We start from the raw sequence: 21,424 nt of genomic DNA, 5'->3' as shown, positions 1-21,424 counted from the left end.
GCATGGCTGTTACCTACAGTCATCCCACTGTTCAGCAGCACCCACTGGTCAGCCTCTGTGGTGGTCTGAGTATGCTTGGCCTAGGGTGGCACTATTTCGAGGTGTGGCCTTGTTGAAGTAGGTGTGTCACTGTAGGTGTGGGCTTTAAGACCCTCATCCTAACTGCTTAGAAGCCAGTCTTCTCCCACTGGCCTTCAGATGAAGATGCAGAACTCTCAGCTCCTCCTGCACTTTGCCTGCCTGGATGCTCCCATGCTCCTGTCTTGATGATAATGGACTGAACCTGTGAACCTGTAAGCCAGCCCCAATTAAATGTTGTCCTTGTAAGAGTTGCCTGGTCATGGTGTCTGTTCACAGCAGTAAAACTCAAACTAAGACAACCTCTCCTCATCTCTTCCTCTCCACCTGAGTCCCTGGCACCTCATAAACCACTAACTTTGTATTTGTGTATAGATGTGTCTTAGTTAGGGTTTCCATTGCTGTGAGGAGATACCATGGCCACGGTAGCTCTTATAAAGGAAATCATTTCATTGGGGCTGGCTCACAGTTTCAGGGGTTTAGTCTATTATCAATGGCTATGGCGAGAAGCATGGTGGCATTCAGACAGACATGGTGCTGGAGAAGGAGCTGAGAATTCTACATCATGATTCATACCCTCACCTCTTGCCTTTCAAGCTTCATCTTTCAGTCACCTCTGCTCCCCTCCCCTCCCCTCCCCTCCCCTCCCCTCCCCTCCCCTCCCCTCCCACTCCTCCATTCCCTCCCCTCTCCTCCCCTCCCTTCCCTCTCCTCCATCCCCTCCTACTCCTCAGAAATGCTATCTGCAAGCTACTGGTTGTGTATACGAAGCAAGAAGGTCTAGACATGAACCTTTATAAAATAATGACCTTGTGGTGATGCACAGTACAGGATCCATTGGCTTGATTTGCCTACTGGTGTGGACATGGTCCCAGTCTCAGACCTACTGTGGGAGGAGGAATGGGCCTCATGCTGGGCAGGTTTTGAGAGACCATATTTTAGATCACATAGGATTGGAAATCTAAAAACTAAGAAAGCACACTCAGTTTGAGAACATGGAGTATGAGGGTTCTGCCTGCTCCTCCTTGCCGACATACAGCAGTTTCGGGGAGGGCACTTTCTGGTGTGTGGTCCATTGGGTGATGCTGTGGTTTCATGACCAAGGAAGCTGCACACCTCCCCACACGTGTAATGTGTACTGCCCACCTTAACGTCCTTTGTAGGGATTGCCTATTGTCTTAGTTTGGGTTTTATTGGTGTGAGGAGGCATCATGATCATGGCAACTCTTGTAAAGATGAACATTTAATTGGGGCTGGCTTATAGTTTCAGAGGCTCAGTCTGTTATCATCATGGCTGGAAGTACGGCAGCATGATGCTGGAGAGGAGCAGAGTCCAAAATCTTCATCCGCAGGCAGCAGAAGGGTACTGTGTGCCACACTGGGCATAGCCTGAGCATATAAGAGTCCTCAAAACCCACCTCCAGATTGGCAAGCTTTCAACAAGGCCACACCCACTCCAACAAGGCCACGCCCACCAAGGACACACCTACTCTAACAAAGCCACGCCCACTCCAACAAGGCCACGCCCATTCCAACAAGGCCACACTTCCTAATAGCATCTGTTTGCCTGCCTTGTCTAGCATGACAGACTGGACTGTGCTAGATCTAGTCATGAACCAAATCAACCCTTCAGCCCTTAAGTTGCTTGTGAGGTATTTTGTCATGGCAAGAATAGAAGTGACCAACACAAATGTCAAAGAGCCCACCCCATCCCCACTCTGCAGGCATTGTGTTTAAAGTTGCCTCAGGAATGATGAGACAGTGGAAGCTATGTAGCAGTCACTGGGAGAGCGTCAGGGACAAAGGCCTTGAGGCAGAACCCAAGATATTCAGAATATTACAGGACACTTCTATTCTGAACAAATCTCACACCATGCATGCCATAGAAGCCTGTGGTACTCTTATGTTGTTGTACGTCTCTTAGTTTCTTTATATTTCTCCCTCGGTTTTAATGTAGCTTGCTGCCCAGGCAGGGAAAGACACTGATCTGATTGCAGAGTCTAATTGCAGTTGGGTGGAGCCATCTTGGCCTGCAAGCCTGAGACAGTGGCTAGAGGCTATGAGACTGCAACATAGGCCCCTTGACCAGGCTGCAGATCACATGGAGCAGGTGATGTGCTGGAACCCACACACCTGTGCAGGGACTCACACCTGTTCCTGGACTCACACACCTGTGCCTGGACTCTCACACCTGTGCCTGGACTCGCACACTTGTGCTTGGATTCACACACTTGGGTACCTTTCCCTCCCTGCATCCTAGTTTCTCCTGGGATCCTTCCTTAATTGAGCAGTTGGTCCTCAGTTCTTAGCTTACTGCTCTTGGGTGCCAACCTAAGATACTACTGCTTCTCAGACAGGAAGAGACAATGTGAAGGCAGACAAAGGCCGTTTTGCATGGCCTCTCTGGTCACCCACAGCTACCTGCTCTCTGGACCTCCATCTCCTCACTATAGAACTGAGAGGACAGCTGTGAAGATTACATGGAAGAATGTGGCTGGGACCCTCAGAAGAACACGAGGCCGCCAGCACTCACACCCAGCTACAGCCAAGGGTCGTTTCTAAATACCAGCCAAAGGTTGATAAGTATCATTTGCATTAGATAACAAACTCCTACATTTCTTAAAGAACTCTATGTCATGAGAGTTTAGGCTCTTACAGAGGTGGAAGGAGGAGAGTCAGCCTGTCTGCATCTCTTAGTTACCCCTGACATGCACCTGCTCCTCGGATCCTGACTGGCACCCGGCAAGAATAGAAAGTCCCGTTAGTATAGATAGATGTCTGACATTCAAAGAGACATTCAAGTGGGGAGGGTTGATTCATGAATCAGTTCCTAGATGGAGCTGTCTGGACCAACCAGCTGGGGTGTCCTCTTTGGGATAGGCAATGACCGACTTTACCTCTAAGGAAGGAATCTGGTATTGCAGTAATTCAGGGCCAGGGGGCAGGGAGCGTCCTGTCCAGCAGGAAGCATTCCTGTCCTGCCTGACCACTGGAAGATGACGCCTCTTCCTGGGTTGCACCACAAGGACATTGTAATGTTTTGTCCCCAGGCCAGCTGTTTGAAGATCTCCGGACATATTCACAGTAACTCAACATTTCTATTCCGTTTTTTTCTCTGCAAGCTGGGAGCAGGACCCAGCCCTGTCCCTTTAAAGGTTGCAGAGTGGGTGGGAATCAGGCAGGAGGTGACAGCATGCTAACACAAGAACAGGATCCAGAGGGAACAGCTGCTGTATGGGCTTCAGAGCCTAGGTGTATGTGCAAGGGAAGTTGGGTGGAGCTGACTGGGAGATACTTGACCCTTCTCACTCTGTACCCTAGGCCTGTAGCATCAAAGAGCCCAGCTCCTGGCAGCTGGGTCAGTGTCCTGAATCTGTCTTCTCCTGTGTGGGGTCACCAGGCAGGGTCTTGGCCAAAGGAGGAGGACATTAAATAGGACCTTATGCTGTGTCTCAGCCCAATAGACTTAACCTTACCAAGACAATCTTTTCTGTAGCTGGGGAACATCAATGCCTTCTTAGAAAACACTACATGCTCTCCCTTGATAGTCTCTCCGCCCCTCCGTCCCTCCGCCCCCCTCCCCCCCCCGCAGAGATCAGAGGACAACTTTTGGGAATTCTCTCCACCACCATCTGTGTCCTGGGGATCCAACATAGGATCATCACCATCAGGCCTGGCTCCCAGCTTCTCTACCTCCTGAACCACCTGTGCACCTCTCATCCTTGTTTCTGTGAAAAGATGAGGCTCCAGGACAGAATGCTCCAGCAAGGGGCAGAACCATCAACGTTTAGCTTGGGTGCATACTTTTTAAAAAATTACTTTGCATCTTCCTCCTTAGCAAGTGCATGGTCTCATCAATACGGCTCTGCTGTAGCCCGCGCACAAGAGAAGTATAGTCCTCTGCGGTCGGCCTTGGTCCACGTGTCGCGGTGAGAAGCAGGGCGGTCGGTCCCCGGTTGTGGACATCCTGGGATGGCCGCACGAGGGCAGGTCTCTGCTTTGCTTCCAGGCAGCGCTGGGCTCGGGACAAAGGCAGTCAGGAGCCTTCCGTGCGGAGGATTTGGCCCCGGGCCTGGGCGTGTTGCGATGCGCAGGCGCTTTGGCATCCCAAACTGGGGCGGATTGCTCCAAAGCAAATCGTGCTGGGTCTTCAGTGAATGAAAGCTGGAAGGCCTGGGGCCGGATAGCTCGGCTGGCTCTAGAGGCCCCAGAGCCCTTTCTGACCCTGAGGCCTCAGAGGTCCCTGCCAGACGCTGTAGGGCACTCCCTGTGCATACAGACCCTCCCTGTTGACTCAGACCTCCCTCTCCTTGGGGGCCACAGACCAGTCATTGTGGCCATAGGACCGCCCCCTCTCTGGCCAGACCCAGATCCACCCTTGAGACCACAGATTACACCTCCGGGCCACAGACCCCGCCCACGGGCCTCAGTACCTCTCCCCTGCAGTGAGGTCACAGACACCCCAGGAGGCCGCATGACCTCCCCCCCCCCGCCCCCCACTATTCCTTGCAGACACACACTCCTCCCACAGCCCGGAGAGCAGGTGTGCTCCTCAGGAGCCCACTGAGCAGGATCTGCCCCGCCAGGAGTAAAGTGCAAGGCTGTTTAAACAAACCACCTCTTTTGTTAAGGGTTTTCTCCAGACCGAAGCTCCCTAGCGTATGTGAGACTCTGACCCCCGAGTCCTCCCGTCCCTGTGTTCAGCAGTCACTCTCGGGACGCTTAGAAAATAGAGTCAGCAAGTGTTAGCGCAGGCCGGAAGATTTTGCGTACAGCCGGTGCTTCAACCAAGGGCGCTGTAACTGCTTTCCAGAAGTCCAGGAGAGTTAGAGAGCTGAGTGACCGCCAGCCCTTGGGGTGGGGGTGGGGCACTTGAGGAGGCGTTACAGTGACAGGGCTTTAAAAGTAAAAGATTGGGTCACTTTATGCTTGATTTTTACTAAATGGGGCATTGCAAGAGACACATTTTTACAGGGAATCTTAGCAATGAGCATCTGGATTAGAATGTAGATTCTGATAAAGATGACGATGGCAATAAAAGTTGGCTAACCTTACCATGGCGATAAAGGGTTGCTGCCTCACTGGCGACAAAACCTTTTCAGTGACTGGCACTGCTCGGCCCTGTTTACGAGGTAATAGGGTCTCAAGGACTTTGTGTAAGAGTTCCTGCAGAATCCAACCTCAAGGCACTTTCTCTCACTTCTGGGTGATGGCGGTACAGGGTCGTTTAATCGTTCCCTTTCCAAAATGTGACTTCTGTTCAGGAGACATCGTCAAAGAAAGAGCAAGCTTGACAAATCAACAGCGAAGTTCAGAAGTTCAGAGTAATTTGTCTTGGGAACAAAGTCTTCCCTGAAGCTACAGGCATTCAAAGGAACTCCCGGTACTCATGGGATTATTAAAGCTATACCTGAGACAGGATCAATATTTGACCACTTTTGCAAAGTACTAGGACTTCTTTTGGTTTTTCTACTGCTGACTTTTCCCCCAATAGGATCTAGCCTTTGCAAAGGAAGGGATCGGAAGGCTCCCAAGAATGTGTTCGTGCAGGAAACAACAACCTAGGGACGATTACAGGAGGGCGTGTGCGCCTGGACAAGCCTGCGTGCCTGCGTTGTGATGGGAGAGAGGAGGGGGGGAGAGATGAGGGTTGCAAAACTGCCACCTAGAGGCACTTTCCTGCAGTGTATATAAAAGGCAAGTCCGGAGCCCTGAGCGATCTCAGTTGCTACAAACTGCTCAGCACTGAAGGAGCCTGCAGCACTCACAGCCAGGAAGGGAAACCACAGCCTAGGCAGCCCTGAGGTAAGAAAGCCTTGCTTCTGCGACAGCTTTGCCGAGCAACCACGGCAAGGGGCAGGGCTCCTGTTCCTACGGGAACTGGGTTTTTTCTGAGGGATCCCTGAACTGGGGGCTTTAGAGCCTGCAGGTCCGGTTTGGAAAGCTCAAAGCTGATTGCATGCTGCATGCCTGCATTGCAAGCTACTGCCCCTGATCTGGGGGATTCCAGTTCAGTCACTTGTGGAGGGAAATCTCTGTGTGTGTTAGTTTGCTCCTGGACTCTGATTTGTTTCTGTGAGTTCTTAAGTTGCAAGAAGAGAGAAACTTTGCAGAGAGGCTGGCTTAGGGGTGAGCTTGGTACCACCCACCGTTTGCCAGCTCCTACTTGGTTATCAGGTTGGAAGTACGTAGACCTGGCTGTAAAAACACAAGTGTACTTCCAGAAAGGCATATGATATGCTCAGAGTTATCCTCCAGTGAGTGGACCAGACAACTGGGCTGAGCAGTCTGAGTCTAGGATGAGTTTAAACTCTGTGCTTTGGGGGTGGGGATGGATTAATTCACGGCTCCTGAATTCTGGAAGTTGTAAATTGAATGTTAGCTCCTCTTCATCTTATCTCTTCATGGCATCCCTGCTAATCTAATTTTGAGTATTTATTGTTCTCCTAGAAAGTATTGCTCAACTTCAATTGGGACCAAAAAAAAAAAAAAAAAAAAAAAAAAAAGGCAGGCACTAAAAAAGTCTAGTATGTTATAATTTAATCTACTCTTCAAGTGAACTGTGAGTATTGCTGACTTGTTAGGGTGCATAAAGGTTCACTGGGTGGCTCGGAGTGAGGACTGCTCTGAGGTCAGGGGATCCGTGGTCAGCCAAGACTCCTGGCTGCTAGGAGAAGGAAGCACTGTGAAAGGCAGACTGGCTGTCTCTTCCCCTTTCTCTCACTGTCTCTCCATTCATTTTGCTTACAAACAAGATTAATTAACTGTTTCAACGTGAAGTGGGAGCAAGCATCTTTTTAAAGGTGTCTCGGCTCAGTGGCATCCCTGAGCCTCCAGTTTGTGCTTGCCAGTATGGAAACTTTGTTTTTCTTTGAAGGAGCAGATGCTGGCTTTGTGGGTCTTTATTTAGTTCAGGAGAATGTGGAGCTCAAATGGATAGGAGCAGAAAGGAGGGATGGGGGTGGTTCTGGTGTTTGCGCCTGGCTCACTGCAGATTTTAAATGGATAAAGCCCCTGTCTTTCTCCCATCTGAATAGGAGCTTGCCCCAGATGGGATGAAAACCCTGTTTCTACCGGAGCTGTGCACAAGCTCCAGCTTGGAAACATTTTGCTCTCATTTTCCCCAGTCTGAGCGGTAAACATTGTGTGCTGTTCTCTGCTGAGCTCAGCCACTGCCTCCAGGAGGCAGCAGGGGCTGGAAGGAGCCCTCTGCAAGCAGAGGTGTAAAAGCTGGGGAAGTCAACTGACTGCTAGCTGCCTGTTGGGCTCCTCCGGTTTGCTTTTAAAGGGGCATGCACGGTGCAATCACGTATGTAAATTTTAAAGTTCCAGAAAGTTACACGGCGGCAGCATGCTTGTGCTTAACTGAGTCGGGGCTTTGGAGGTGAGCTTATATAGTATTCATAGCGAGCCCTTAGGGAGCTAAGACGGTATTATGATTTCTAATCAGACCCAGAGCCAGCCAAGGGTAGGCTTTCTAGACGGGGGGGAAAAAAAAAAAAAAAAAAAAAAAAGAAGAAGAAGAAGAAGAAGAAGAAAGACCACGAAACACCCTGGTTAGTCAGAACAGTGGCTTTTTGTGTGAGGATCTGAGGCAGAGTGCTCTAATTTTCAAATCTACACAGGGAAGTTGGTTGCAGTTACTCAGAGCTGAGCCACTCCTTTTTAAACTTCTAGAGTCACGGAGGGAGGAGGAAAGGAAAGGGGCCCCATCAGAACTTTTATTTTTCCTGAGACTTTGTAGCAAACAGAATGGAATTTGGGCCCCAAAGCCATTTATACTTTTCAACTAAGCAACCAGGGATTCTTAAGGACTGTCAGGATCAGGATATTAAAATGTTTCTTGTTGCCTGTGATTCCAGAACTCCAGAGGCTGAGGCAGGACGATTGCTGTGAGTTTGAGATCAGCTTGGGTTACGTTGCCTACCCACCATGTCTCAGAATAAATAAACAATAAACAAACAAAATGTCTCGTAATTGAAATCTATGTGCATAGATAAAATTGATAGACAGGTGTAGTAATGACTGTTTTCAAACTCCCCAGGCATTGGGACACCTATCTTCTGTTACAATGGAAGCAAACAGCCTAATGAAAGAAGCAGATGGGACCAGGTGTCAGGCAAGGACATTTTCTGCAGGGATTAGCTAGCTGATGCCTTCCTTGTTAAAAATCGACTCACTTAGAATTGTTTAAAACCGGAGATGGTTTGCCTGCGCTCCCCCACCCCCCCACCCACCCCCAGCATCACTTTTAAAATAAATTGTTTCTTAGAAGCACACACATCCCAGAGACCGTAGAATTTTATGGTGACAATTGTGCAGAGAACAAGGAGGTTGGGAGTAGACAGTGTTTTGTTCTCCAGCCCACAGCTGGGAGATGTGGAGACTGTCTCAGGTGGCCTTGAGCTGCTCCAGGTGGAACGCTGGGCAGCATGGGAAAGTTGTGTTTGAAGGCTGTGTCCACTATATAGCTGGCATCCTCTGGTTTTTCTCTTGTCTCTGTTCGCCTGAAGGTTCGTGTAGAAAAAGAGCCTAAGCTTTCTTAGCATGGGAACCCTGGACCTCCTATTGTCTTACCCAGGTCCTAAACTGGTGGGAATGCAGACTCTGGCTATATCCTGCCAGCTGGCAGCCTTTGTATGGTGCAGGGACATCTAGATCTCTCCACTAGATGCAGCTCTGCTCCCTTGGGCTCCTGAGCACAATGGCTCTGATCCGGTTTCTGGATGGGGCATTCATTATGTCCGTGAGCGCTCGCTCGCATGGTAGGAGTCTGTCTCATGTGTTCAGCCAAGAACCCTGGGGATAGGTGGCCTGTATCGGAATAAGGGTGTGGATTTTTCTCTCCATATTTATTATTTTTTTGAGTTCCCAAATAATTCAAAGCAGTTCCTTACTTACGTGAAGTGAGGTCACTCAGGGCCACAGTGAATGTGTGGTCAGGACAGCCCTGTTTCTCATTGGCTCAGTACTGGAGGATAGACAAGAGTCCCTTTCTGCACTCAAGACTAGTATTTAGCCACGGAGAGCTGCCTGGCTGGATGTCACACAGGTTGGATTTCAAGTAGACTTAAGTAGGGGAGTTGATTAATGGACAATGTTGCAGCCATCATCTCTCTGATGGACAGTTGCCTCACGGTTCTGCAAAGGTAGTCAGTCTCTCCTGCTTCAGTGAAATGCTCTGTGTAGACTGTCCCAGCCAAATGAAAACACTGTGCTTGTAACACAGGACCCAAGTGGAAGCTGTGGAGCCTGGCTCCTAGTAGCTGGAGCGTGGACTGTGTGCATCCCTGTGTCTTAGCTGCCCTGGTCTGTTTTCAGGGGTGTAGACAGGGAAGATAGGCTGGATAAACACTACCTCCAGGCTTGAGTTCACATAGAATTTCTCCAAGAAGTTCTATGTGGGACACAGGTTACATGTTGCAGAAAACCTGGAAGGGAAGTGGAGGCATAGGTGTCACAGGCCCAGGGAGCCTCTTGTTTCCTAGTAGGTTCTGAGTTCCTGGGGATGGGACCACATTGTCTTACCTGGCTCCTGTCCAGGCAGCAAGCCTATTTTCAGGATATCTGGGCCAGGCCTTCTCAGTTATGTGGCACTCCAGTCTTTAAACCTTCTCTGTCCCAAAGCCGTGGCATTTCTTCAAACCTGCCCTGGCATAGCTAGACTAAAGTGAAATCTCCTTGGCCATAGGTCAAGGCCAATCTCTGGTCTCTTCTCTCCTTCATGGAGACAGTGGCTTGCCTCTCAGCAATGCTCTGTGATGTCCCTGGCTTGCCTCCATTCTCCTGAAGGCTCCCTACCTTACTACTGAAGGATGTACCCATGCTTGGGAGGGCGACAAGCCTTTGTGCCTTCTGGATGGCCTTGTTTAGATAGTGGGTTTTTGGGAGAGGTGGTCATGGCTTGACAGCTTCACATGTCTCAGATCAGTGCCTTCAAGAGGAGATCAACTGACGTCAGCTGGAAAAGGGTTGCAGCCGAATCTCTCTGGATAACCAGAAGCTCAGGCTGCTGCCCAGGCTGCTGGCCTCCCTGGAGCATGACTGACTGACCACCTTATCAGGTCACTTTGCTCCACTGGCTGAAAAAAGGTGAATGAGACCCAGTGGGGGAAGGGGTGTGGGGGCAACAGTGAGGAGAGCTTCGTGATGCATCAGGATATGAAGCTTGTGGAAGGGAGGGGGTGAGGCAGAGCCAGGCTGAGAAGGGTCTTCTCATCTCCGATGGGATGTGACAAACATGTTGAGGCAATTTGGAGAACCTTAGCCAGACACCTGAACACACTTGGCAGTCCCTCGAAGGATCTATCTGGGGATAAGGACATATGGATTGCAGCCCAAACCACCACCCCATGGAGACTCTAAATTTGGATACTTCTAATTCTGGTGCTGTCCCAGCATGCTAGGGAGCTTAGTGGAGCCAGTTGAAAACAGCTGGATACCGCAGGCTGCTCTCGGCAGCTGGGTGTTATCCAGGACATTTTATGGACAGTAGTGAACCTTAGATGTGAGAGGCATATCCTTGAGGAACGTCTTCCTCATTGTCCTTGGCACTGGGAGGTGTGGCTGGACCACTCACTAGGCTGTGGACCCATGGCAGAGCTGGACGAATGCGAGCACTGTCTGTGTGCAGATAATTGACAAAGTCATTGACAGACAAGAGTGACTGAGCTAGGAGTCAGCCTCTGGAGGAGGCTTTCGGCTTTAGTGTAGTCTGTGGTCCAGAAAAACAGAGCAGGAACCTTTGATGTTCAGGGGCTCATTCCCTCTCATGTTAAAATTTACATAATTTTGATGTAAGCTTTCCAATAATTTGGGCGTTTCTGGAGTAAGACACTGCTGCCTCTGCAATTGCCATCTATTTACTCTCCCCAGCCCCCCCCCCAAAGTCTTACCCTCACTGCAGGTCTTTGTGTCTTTCTATGCATGTATTTACATATAAAACACTCGTAATTTTGTCTTTTCTCCAGCATCAATGGGACTGTGCTGCGGGCGGCACATCTGCTTCTTTGCCGTTTGCTCAGCAGCAGTGTTCATTTACTACCCTTGTTCCTAAATGATGCTCTGTGTCCCTGCCCCCTCTCTTGTCACAGCTGTGTTGTATTCCACGCGTTAGATGCACTCGCCAGTCTGCTGTTGTTGGATATTCATGCTGCCAGCAATTTTCTCTGGTAAACAAATGTCACTTTAGTAGCTACCTAGGATGTATGCTTGAGACCATGTGGGTATCTCAGGAAGAGGTTGGTGAACTTGTATAACCATCCAATAAAGTCATCATTCTGAGGCTCTGCTCTCCCCTACCCCCATGCAGTTCTTACCCAGATGTGGTACTCGGGAAGCATCTGAAGTGGGTCTCATCCAGGCCTTCCTTGGGCTAAACTTTTTTTTTGGCTCAAAAATGAGGCCACATGCAGAGGGCACCCCATATATCACTCTTCACCTCTGGCCTAAAGACAGCAGGGAAGGAACCAGGCTTGATTGCAGCTGTGGGTGACTGGGCAGGGTGGGGAAACTTCTGTCTGGTCTCCTTGGTTGTCAGCCCTCCTTGTTGCCAGCATAAACAGACCTGTCATGATGGCCAAGAGACATTAACTTTGGACTCAAGGAGCAGGTTTGTATGAAACATAACTTGTTCCTCATGAACTTCCTGGGAATCCCCTCTGTGTGCTGGAGGGAGTCCAGGTCCCCATGCAGGGCTCTCTGGGAGGTCGGTAGAGTCTCCCTCTTCCCCCACTGGCCTTCACTTTCAGATTTCTCTGAGAGCTTTGTCCAGGACTGGAGTCCAAGGACCATGAGTGGATGCCCTTCTGTTTGCTGTGTCATGACTGTTTCCGTCAAAAAGGCTGAAGGTCATTTGCTGAGGGAAAAGCAAGAAACGGAGGAGGAGGCCTCTTTGCTTCAGTGAGGGGCAGACATTACCAGTGTTAAGAGGGCACACACCTGATGTCTTGCAGAGGTGCTGTGACTATAGGCCACACCCAGGCGACATGCAGTTTCTGTTGTCCCTAAGAAGATAGATTGCCCTGTCGCTGGCTCTTTTCTGGAATCATTCTTATTTGCTTCTAAAACCTAATGCATGAAAGATGACCAAGTGATGAAGGCCAGGCTGCGGGTGGCCCTTTGACATCTTCGATTTTGTTTTCTTTAGTCGCTTGTTTAAAGTGGAAAGGGTCTGGTTGCTGCTTTCTGCCTGGTCTCCAGGAGCCTTCTGTAGCAGGGAGGAGACATCCAATCAGGGGGCAGTGGTCAGGATGAAGTTCTCTGCTCCTGGACTATGTACTGTCCACTGTAGGTGACTGGTAGTCTCAGTGCCAAGAGGAGTCACCAGCTTCAGCTCTGTCCTTCAGAATGGGACGATAACAGCTCCATTCCTGCCCAAGACTTTCCACAGTGCCAGGGAATCTCAGAAGTAGGGACAGACAGGAGCCTGGGAATCTGTACCTGCCCCTGAAACACCACTGTGATTCTGGGACCCACTGGTAATGAAACCAAGGTTCTTTTCCCAATGGTAAAAACCAAAGGGCTGGCTGGGGTCCCCAAGCCCCTGCTACCATCTGCTGCTGCTCTAGAACCTGAGAAAAGCTGAGATTGGCAGATGCACATGAGACTGAGAGTTGATTCTGCAGGGACAGTGGAGGGATGCAGAAGGCAGATACAGTCTCCTTCTGTCCCATGCACTGCATGAGGACTTCCTGGACCATTGTCAGCACTAGGCATGTCTGGGCACTGCAAGCAAGGGAGGTAGGAGCTAGGGACTGCCTCCTGGTGTGGAGAGAACAGGAGGACATGTTCAGGACCCAAGGTCAAGCTGTCTAGGCTTGGAGCCAGTTCTTTCTTTGGGCTTTCAGCCTCCATAAGTGGATACTAAAGCCATAGGCTGAACTAGTAGGTCAAGGACAGGCTCATACCACTGCCAGTCAAGCATCCTCTGATCCCAATGTCATTTTTCCTTTATGTGGTATAGGCCTGGGGTGGTCTTTTCTCCAACATCTGATGCTCTCTAGAATCTGCGTCAGAGTAGAAGGAGGGGCTCTGTCCAAACTGAGTCTCTTGTAGTTTAGGCTGGACTTCTTAGGTAGCTGAAGATGACCTTGAACTCTCCATCTTCCTGCTTCCACATCTTGAGTGCTGGATTTAGAGGTGTGTGCCGCCATGTATCTTATTTTAATGCAATAGAATAAAAGGAAAAAAAGATCCTTGCCTTGGAATGGTGCAGGACAGAATTCTTGCTTTGCTTCCTTCCCAGTCATGAGTTCAGAGTGGAGAGTCAGTGCCAGTGTGTGTGTGTGTGTGTGTGTGTGTGTGTGGTGTGTCTGCCTGCCTGCCTGTGTTGTATATGTGTCTGTGTGTGTGTCTTTGTGTGTATGTTGTGTGTGTCTCTGTGTGTGTATTGTGTGTGTCTCTGTTTGTGTCTGTGTGTGTAGTAGTTCTATTTCCTGGGGTTAGTACTATTTCCAGAGGCCAGTCTAGTAGGTTACAGAGGCCCCATCATTTGGAAAGCACTCTCTGCAGCCCTGACAGCTTGTAGTTCTCTTGTAGTTCTCAAGACTGTGACTTAGGACAGAACTGGCACCTTCTAAAGGGCATGGGCTCTGGGTCCACGTGCCAGGATATCTCTGAGGACCATCATCCTCTCCTGCCATGGGAGATTCTCTGAATGGGAAGGGGTGAAGCTGTCACAGAAGGCTAGCTCTTCCATCAGCAGTTGAAGACACAGTCTAATTAGGTTACTAGGAAGCCCCCTCAGAGCCTGTAGGCAATCTTCTTTAACTGGGACTTAGGGGTGGGTCACCTGCTGTGGGTTGGGGATTTGGGGTGATCATGGGTGGCATCAGATGTCATCTCCTTTCAAGATTCACTGCTGTTGTCTTGAAGGGGAGAGACTTCTGACTAGCTGTTATCCACCGGCTCTTGACTCCTCTTCTTCTGGGTCTTTAATTTTCCTCAGAGCTTCTTGCTGGCATTCCAGTTAGTGAGACTGGGCTTTCCTAAAGGGGGTGATTGGCCACTTCAAACTGGACAGTCCTCTGTTCTCTCATCCTGGAAGGTGCTGGAGGGGAAGTTTCGTGGAGTAACTGCTGCTTCCCAGATTCTGGGTTGTGCCCTTCTGCCCTGGGGCAGCAGTCACAGGTGGTTAAATCGTAGCTTACACATGACTGAGAAACCATCATTCCAACCCAGGAATGTGCAAATCCTGGATTTGGTGGTTTCTCATACCTCGAGGTTAGCCACCGAGGCACTGACCCACTAACTGCTGTCCAGTGGGAGTTCTCATGCGTAACCTGGAGTCCATGCCAAATCAACCCGAAAGACAAGCTCAGCTCTATTTCAGCCATCACCAGTAATAGGTGCCATCATGAGACTGGACGTCTCTCCATTCTAGTCATGCAGTGTGGGTTGGGGGGGGGGGTGGGATGGCAAGGGCAATTGTCCCAGAATCCTGAACAGATGGGCAATAGAAGACAGCTCCAGGCAGTTCCTACAGTGTATGTGGAGAAATCACCCCAGGCATAGTGCTACCCTGGAGCCAAATTCTCACTTGGTGTGATGTGATGACAGCTAAGAGTGGTGGCCTCAGGTCAGGCAGGTCAGCAGGGACATCAATCAACAGGGCTCATCAACCCTCCAGAGGTCCAGCAGGTGGCTGGTGGTCTATGCACTTCCAGTCTTGGCTCACAACGCTCTTGAGTCAGTTGAGTGAGCAAGGAACGGGAACCCAGGCGAAGGCTGAGAGCTTGAGGCAGCTGGCTGGTTGCCCTCAGTTGAAAACTCCCAGCAAATCCGGAGTCTGCAAGTTTGGGGTACAATCATATGGCAGGGCATTCCACACAGGCTGGCACTTGAGGGAGGCAGAGGACCCGGAGAGGATCCCAGGTGAGCAGATGGATATAGCAAAAAGGGATAAAGAGGCAGTGTCCCATTTTAAATGCAAATTGGGAGAGGATTTGAGTGCTTCCATTAAGACACCAAAGCAACATACTTGTGATTCTCATGCCAGGAAGCAAATCAACCCTGCCTCTCTTGGGAATGTCAGTAAAATGGCTCTGTGGACTCCTGCTGAGTACAGGCAGGCCATCAACATTGCTGTGGCCATGACCCTACTGTCTGACATTTCTTTGGGTCCTGTATCATGTTGATTTCACACCTAGGACACAGCCAAGCTGATGCCTTGATAAGCAGCCATGAAAAGCCACAGACAACAAACACAGCCCCTCCCCAGCACCATGTAGCCATAGCTGGGGCGTGTTTGATTTTCTTTCTTCCAGTCTAAGACGGTTGTTTTCTTTTCTGCTTTCTTTGAGAAGACATCACAGAGCAAAAGCAAAATATAGGAGCATCATCAGTGCGCTATGGAGTGTTTTGACTGAGACCTGAGTTCTAAACTAGTCAAATGATCGTGCCTGTGTATCTCTCCTGTTTGCCTTTGCTGTAGGTCACTTGGTCGCTCTCCTCAAGACCATGGATGTGCATCTGTTTGACTATGCAGAGCCTGGGAACTACTCCGACATCAACTGGCCATGTAACAGCAGTGACTGTATCGTGGTGGACACCGTGCAGTGTCCCACCATGCCCAACAAGAATGTGCTTCTGTACACCCTCTCCTTCATCTACATTTTTATCTTCGTGATTGGCATGATTGCCAACTCTGTGGTGGTCTGGGTGAATATCCAGGCCAAGACCACAGGCTACGACACACACTGCTACATCTTGAACCTGGCCATTGCAGACCTATGGGTCGTCATCACCATCCCTGTCTGGGTGGTCAGTCTCGTACAGCATAACCAGTGGCCCATGGGTGAACTCACGTGCAAGATCACACACCTCATTTTCTCCATCAACCTCTTTGGGAGCATCTTCTTCCTGGCATGCATGAGCGTGGACCGCTATCTCTCCATCACCTACTTCACCAGCACCTCCAGCTATAAGAAAAAGATGGTACGCCGTGTTGTCTGCATCTTGGTGTGGCTGCTGGCCTTCTTTGTGTCTCTGCCTGATACCTACTACCTGAAGACGGTCACATCTGCTTCCAACAATGAGACCTACTGCAGGTCCTTCTACCCCGAGCACAGCATCAAGGAGTGGCTGATCGGCATGGAGCTGGTCTCTGTCATCTTGGGTTTTGCTGTCCCCTTCACCATCATTGCTATCTTCTACTTCCTGCTCGCCAGAGCCATGTCAGCATCAGGTGACCAGGAGAAGCACAGCAGCCGGAAGATCATCTTCTCCTACGTGGTGGTCTTCCTGGTATGTTGGCTGCCGTACCATTTTGTGGTTCTGCTGGACATCTTCTCCATCTTACACTACATCCCGTTCACCTGCCAGCTGGAGAATGTGCTCTTCACAGCACTGCACGTCACACAATGCCTGTCCCTGGTGCACTGCTGTGTCAACCCCGTGCTCTACAGTTTCATCAACCGCAACTACAGGTACGAGCTGATGAAGGCCTTCATCTTCAAGTACTCAGCCAAAACGGGCCTCACCAAGCTCATTGATGCCTCCAGAGTGTCAGAGACAGAGTACTCTGCCTTGGAACAGAACACCAAGTGATCACTCTGCAGAGGCGTGGGGACATGTGCATGTTGCAAGTGGGACGGCTGGGCCCTGTGGTTTCTTCAAGAAAGCAATGTAGCTTTGGGTCTGGTTGCTTGAGTAGTATGAAGAGGAGAAGGCATGTGACCATGCTTCCTGTCTCTCATTCTTCATCCAAGATGGCTGTCGCCCGGACACTCATCCTGACAGCTTGAAGCCAGCAGGGCTGCGCTACTCTGTGCTGTGCAGCCAGAGCTGTGTGTCAAAGCCAGCATCAGGACAGACTCTTATGGACATATGTACTATAGGATCTTCTGTGTTTTCTCAAGTTTTTACTTGGTGACTTTTGTATTTAAGTTTTAAGACTTTATTTTCTCACTATGGATATACCTTATAAATGTATTTGAAAGCTAAATATATTTTAAATATGGTATGGGAGGTGTAAGGCTGTTGTATTCAGACCGTGTAGGCCTCAGATTAGCTGGACTTGAGTTTTGACTAAGGATGACATTAATTGTTAGCTGATTCAAAATTATATATATATAAAATATAAATATATATATATATATATATATAAATCTATGCCAGTCTCGGCTGAAAGGTTTTATTTACAATAGTTTTATATCTGTGTGGTGTTCAATGCTGGCACAGCATATGGAACAAAAACTGCCAAGCAATGCAGTTTGTGACATGAACCATATTGTAGAGTTACATTTCGGGCTGCAAACCCGTGAACAAAGGAAACAGAGCATTTTCTTGATTTGTAAGTTATTTTTTTAATAAAGATTTTTGTTTCCTAAAACCACATGTGTGCTTCAGTTTTGAAAGCATGCTTGGACTTTGGATGGCTTGCATGGTACTAACACATAGAAATGCATGTCAGACACACACAAGAAGAATTAATATGTTCAATGAGAGAGAACCACCTAGAAAGCCCAACCATGGGCCCCAGGTGGATTGATCAGTACGACAGTAGCATCTGAACAGGGTGGATGCTATTCCTTTGTTCCTGAAGGAACATTTTCAAGAACATTTGAGTTCAGGGGAGGATGAGCAAGTCAGGAGAAGGTGCAGGTCAGTGGCTGTTAAGTGAAGATGTGCTGCCCACTGTCCACCCAGGATTCATGTCCTTATCTTACCAACCCCCTGCCTGCCATCTCCCCCAGCCACGTGTCCATCAGACCTTCCTGCTGAGGGCATGAGCTTAGGTGTCTGTGAGCTCTGTGTGCTGTGTGACTCCCCAAGCACAAAGCACCTTCAGGCCCAGCGTTCTGGAGGCAGAGGCAGAGGCAGGTAGGTCTCTGTGAGGTTGAGACCAGGGCCAACCTGATCTACACAGTGAGTTTCAGATTAGCCAGGACTGCATAATAAGTCTGTGTCTCAAAAAATGGTTTTGCATCCCTCTCAAGGGAATGCAGGGTGTAAGGAAGTTCCTGGCCTGTGCATTATTTTATGCTACTATGAATTTGAAAGTGTCCATTAGAAATGGGGGATTTCTACCTTCACTAGTTCTCCAGGGAGCTAAAGGAACACCAGGCAAGTGTTCTAGGCAGGAGCTCCTAAAGCTGCCTTTACCTGTTCCAGTTCCAAGGATAACCTGTGTGGGGGCTGCTAGCCCATGCACAGATAGATCAAAGCCAGAAGCGCTGATCTGGAGAGCCTGCAGCTGCCCTTCTGTAGGAAAGCCCCGGTGCACATGGGCTTTCCCCCATTCACAGCCAGCGGCCTTACAGGTCCCTAGGGGCACACGGGCCATGCCAGCTGCAGGGTACCAATATCCTGTAAAGGGCTTCAGGCCTGAGAATTTTACCCTAGGGCTGTAACTTGTATTAATACCTGCTACATCCTTTGGTGTTTAAACAACTGGCCTTGATCCAAAGAACATTCTGCTTAGATAGCAATAATACACACCATGAGATAATAGTTTAACAACAGGCAAATTTACTGACAAGGGGGAATAAGGAAAAATGGCCATGCAAAGTCAGGGAAAATTTCAGCCCAGTGTGGGTCCCTGACAATGAACAGGGACCTCATGCCTGCTCTGAGGTTTCAAGTGGTTCAAGTGAGCCGAAAACACTTCCTAAACAGTAACCTCAAGGGGCAGGTGGGGTGGGAGGGGGAAAGAAAGGTCTGTAGCTTAGCCCTGCATTCAGCGGAAATACTCAACATAACTCACCTCTAGCTTTGAGCATCTGAGGGCTCAGTTGGCCACAGAGGACCTTCTGCCTTTGTCTAGAACACTGGTTAAGTCATAGGTGGCTGTATCTTGCTGGGGTGGGTAGGGGTTCTGGATGGTCATCTGTCCATGATGATGCCTGATGTACCCTTTCTGCCTGGTTTACAGGCGCATCTCCTGTGTCAGCCTTCGCCCAGTAGTTCCTGCGGCAAATTCATTGTTCTATGGGACCCTGGGGATGTTGGTGGGACTTCTTGGTCCTTTCTACTTTTTTTTTTTTTTTTTTTGCACTCTGTGCCACGGGGTGGTCATCTAGCTGTCTCTTCACACTCTGAATTAAGGAGAGGACAGAGCAAGAAGAAGGCTTGCCAGCCTGTACCTTCTCACCAAGGGCATTTTTTTTTATTACATGCCTCCCCAACCCCACCATCCCTGGCAAAAGATTCCTGTCATGTCAAGTCTGCTGTCTCCAGGGTACAGGCACCACCTCCATCTCAGGGATCTCGAAATGACTGAGGTCTCTCTGCATTTCTACAAATCTTCTTTTGTCACCCTGAGTTTCCAAGACCTGCTATCTATACTCCAAGTTTGGCCTTAGGCTTCTGTAGCACCTTTCCTGAGGCACTATGGGAGAACCGAGAATCAAGGGTTGTAGAATGTACTCAAGGGAATGGCTCATCCCTTAACATGGAAAGATTGTTCTGCCCCACTCTACATATGTGAGCGTAGGAGAGACAGAGGAAAATTGGTGAGGGGTGGATATGGTGCAGGACTTGGTGGGAAGAGGGAAGCCAGGAGACTATGATTTTCCTTAAATCTGTCACCTGGTATGCTGGCTAGTTTTATGTCAACCTGAAACAAGCTAGAAGTCAGTTTTGGAAGAAAGTACTTCAACTGAGGAAATGCCCCCACTAGACTGCCTTGTGGGCAAGCCTGTGGTACATTTCCTTGGTGGGTGATTGATATGCAAAAGCCAAGTTAACTGTGGGTGTTGCCATCCCTCAGATGGTGGTTCTGGGTGCTATAAGAAAGCAGAATGAACAAGCCATAGAAAGCAAGCTGGCAAGAAGCATTCCTCTGTGGCTTCTGCTTTAGTTCTTGCCCCCAGGTTCCTGCATTGAGTTCTTGTCCTGACTTTCCTCAGATTTGTACTGTTGCCTGGAATTGGAAGCTGAAATGAACCCTTTCTTCACAACAATAGAAGCCCTAACCATGACACTTGGGACCCACTCTCTTGGCTTCCTTTGTGGAGGGTAGAGCTTTCAAAATACCAGTCTCCAGCCTCCCAAAGTATGAAAGCCACTTGGTGCCTTACCAAGCAGTGACACTTGGACTTTAGGATGATCTGTGGGTGTGTCCCAGCGGAGCCACACTTCTGCACTCTCTGTTCCTGCACTGGCAGGACAGATGTTCCCGCTATGCCAGACAGTGCTTGTTACTGCTGCCTGTGGTTGTGTCTTCTGACACGATCCACTGGGCTTGATGCATAAACTACTTACTTCAAATGTGGCCTGGGCTTTCTGGAAATAATGAATGATGGCTGACAGAGCCCTTGTCACTAAGGAATAAAGCCTAGCCACTACTCAATGGCCTGTGGTCCTCTGAAAGTGCCCGTCCCGGCAACCAGGGGAGAGCCTCCCCGACACACTCATGTTCACAGCTGTCAGAGTCAGGTTTGAAGTCATTGTTCCTGGGGCTTCTTGGGGCCTCAGAGTGGCATTGAGAGCCCAAGGTATCCACCTGGGGAGCAGGGTCTCACTTCTGAACTCTGTATTACTTCTCTGTGGACTTTAGTCCTTCAAGAGTGATGGGTTCAGGCAGGCCAAATACTTCAAAACGTTATCCCTCTGCCTCCAAAACTCTTCCGCCCCTCTCAGCCTAGATCTTCAAGCAAAGTTTCTTCTGCTCTGTCTTGTTGGGGTGCCTTCATGCAACCCCTTCAAGGATCCCTTAATCTTGATTCCCCCAGGGATTCACCATGCATACATGGTATGAGACAAGTTTGAGCAAGTTCTGATGGGGTATTGACATATCTGCACAACATGACTTTGCATTGTGTTTTATTGTGTTTGGGGTAGCTGGGGAGGCCTGGGATGGGCGGGTCAGCTGTGGGTCAACTCTTCTAGGAATATTTACTTCCTGTAAATACTCTGACTTTCATGCCATCACACGCTTGAATACATATGCCTGTAGAAGGACATGACTGGACTCGCTACTGCTCCTGTACCAACACACAAGCAGACATGGTTTCCAATGTCATGTTTGGGATGAGCCGAATAATTGAGCTTCATCTTCTAGAAGGCGCTGGTCCTACCATGACGGGGGTGGGGGGTGGGGGGAGGGGGCAGCCCTGGGAGTAGCCCAAAGAGCTGTCACTCTTTACCAGCAGGGAACTGAGACAGGCTTTAACTTTGCTAAGCCCTAGTTGCTCTTCAGTAGCACACGTGATATGCCTTGTCTCAAATGGTAATTGTGATGACCAAACCACAAGGTCCTTGCAAAGGGCTTGTCACAGACAAGAGCTGGTCCCTCTTCAGACTCTGGACAGTATTTAATTCGTTTTTTTTTTCTTGCATAATAAAGCATTTCAGAGTGAGATGAAAGAACATTTGCCTTTGGGGCTCCTCTCCCTTAGGCTTC

General features: G+C 49.4%; 1 protein-coding gene across 1 annotated transcript; it reads left to right on the top strand.

Moving 5' to 3' along the window:
• The first annotated feature begins 5,749 nt into the window (after positions 1–5,749).
• Positions 5,750–17,410, top strand: Ackr3 (atypical chemokine receptor 3). The gene is made up of 2 exons (XM_034521678.2): positions 5,750–5,883; positions 15,512–17,410. The coding sequence occupies exon 2, from the start codon at positions 15,538–15,540 to the stop codon at positions 16,624–16,626; it is 1,089 nt and encodes a 362-aa protein (XP_034377569.1). The 5' UTR covers positions 5,750–5,883; positions 15,512–15,537; the 3' UTR covers positions 16,627–17,410.
• The last annotated feature ends 4,014 nt before the right edge of the window (positions 17,411–21,424 follow it).

Source organism: Arvicanthis niloticus, chromosome 17 (assembly GCF_011762505.2).
Source record: "Arvicanthis niloticus isolate mArvNil1 chromosome 17, mArvNil1.pat.X, whole genome shotgun sequence".
Taxonomy (NCBI): Eukaryota; Metazoa; Chordata; class Mammalia; order Rodentia; family Muridae; genus Arvicanthis; species Arvicanthis niloticus.
This window is presented reverse-complemented; position numbering and strand designations above follow the sequence as displayed.

Coding starts and splice junctions, on each gene's coding strand:
- Ackr3 (XM_034521678.2), top strand. CDS start 15,538: ATGGATGTGCATCTGTTTGACTATGCAGAGCCTGGGAACTACTCCGAC.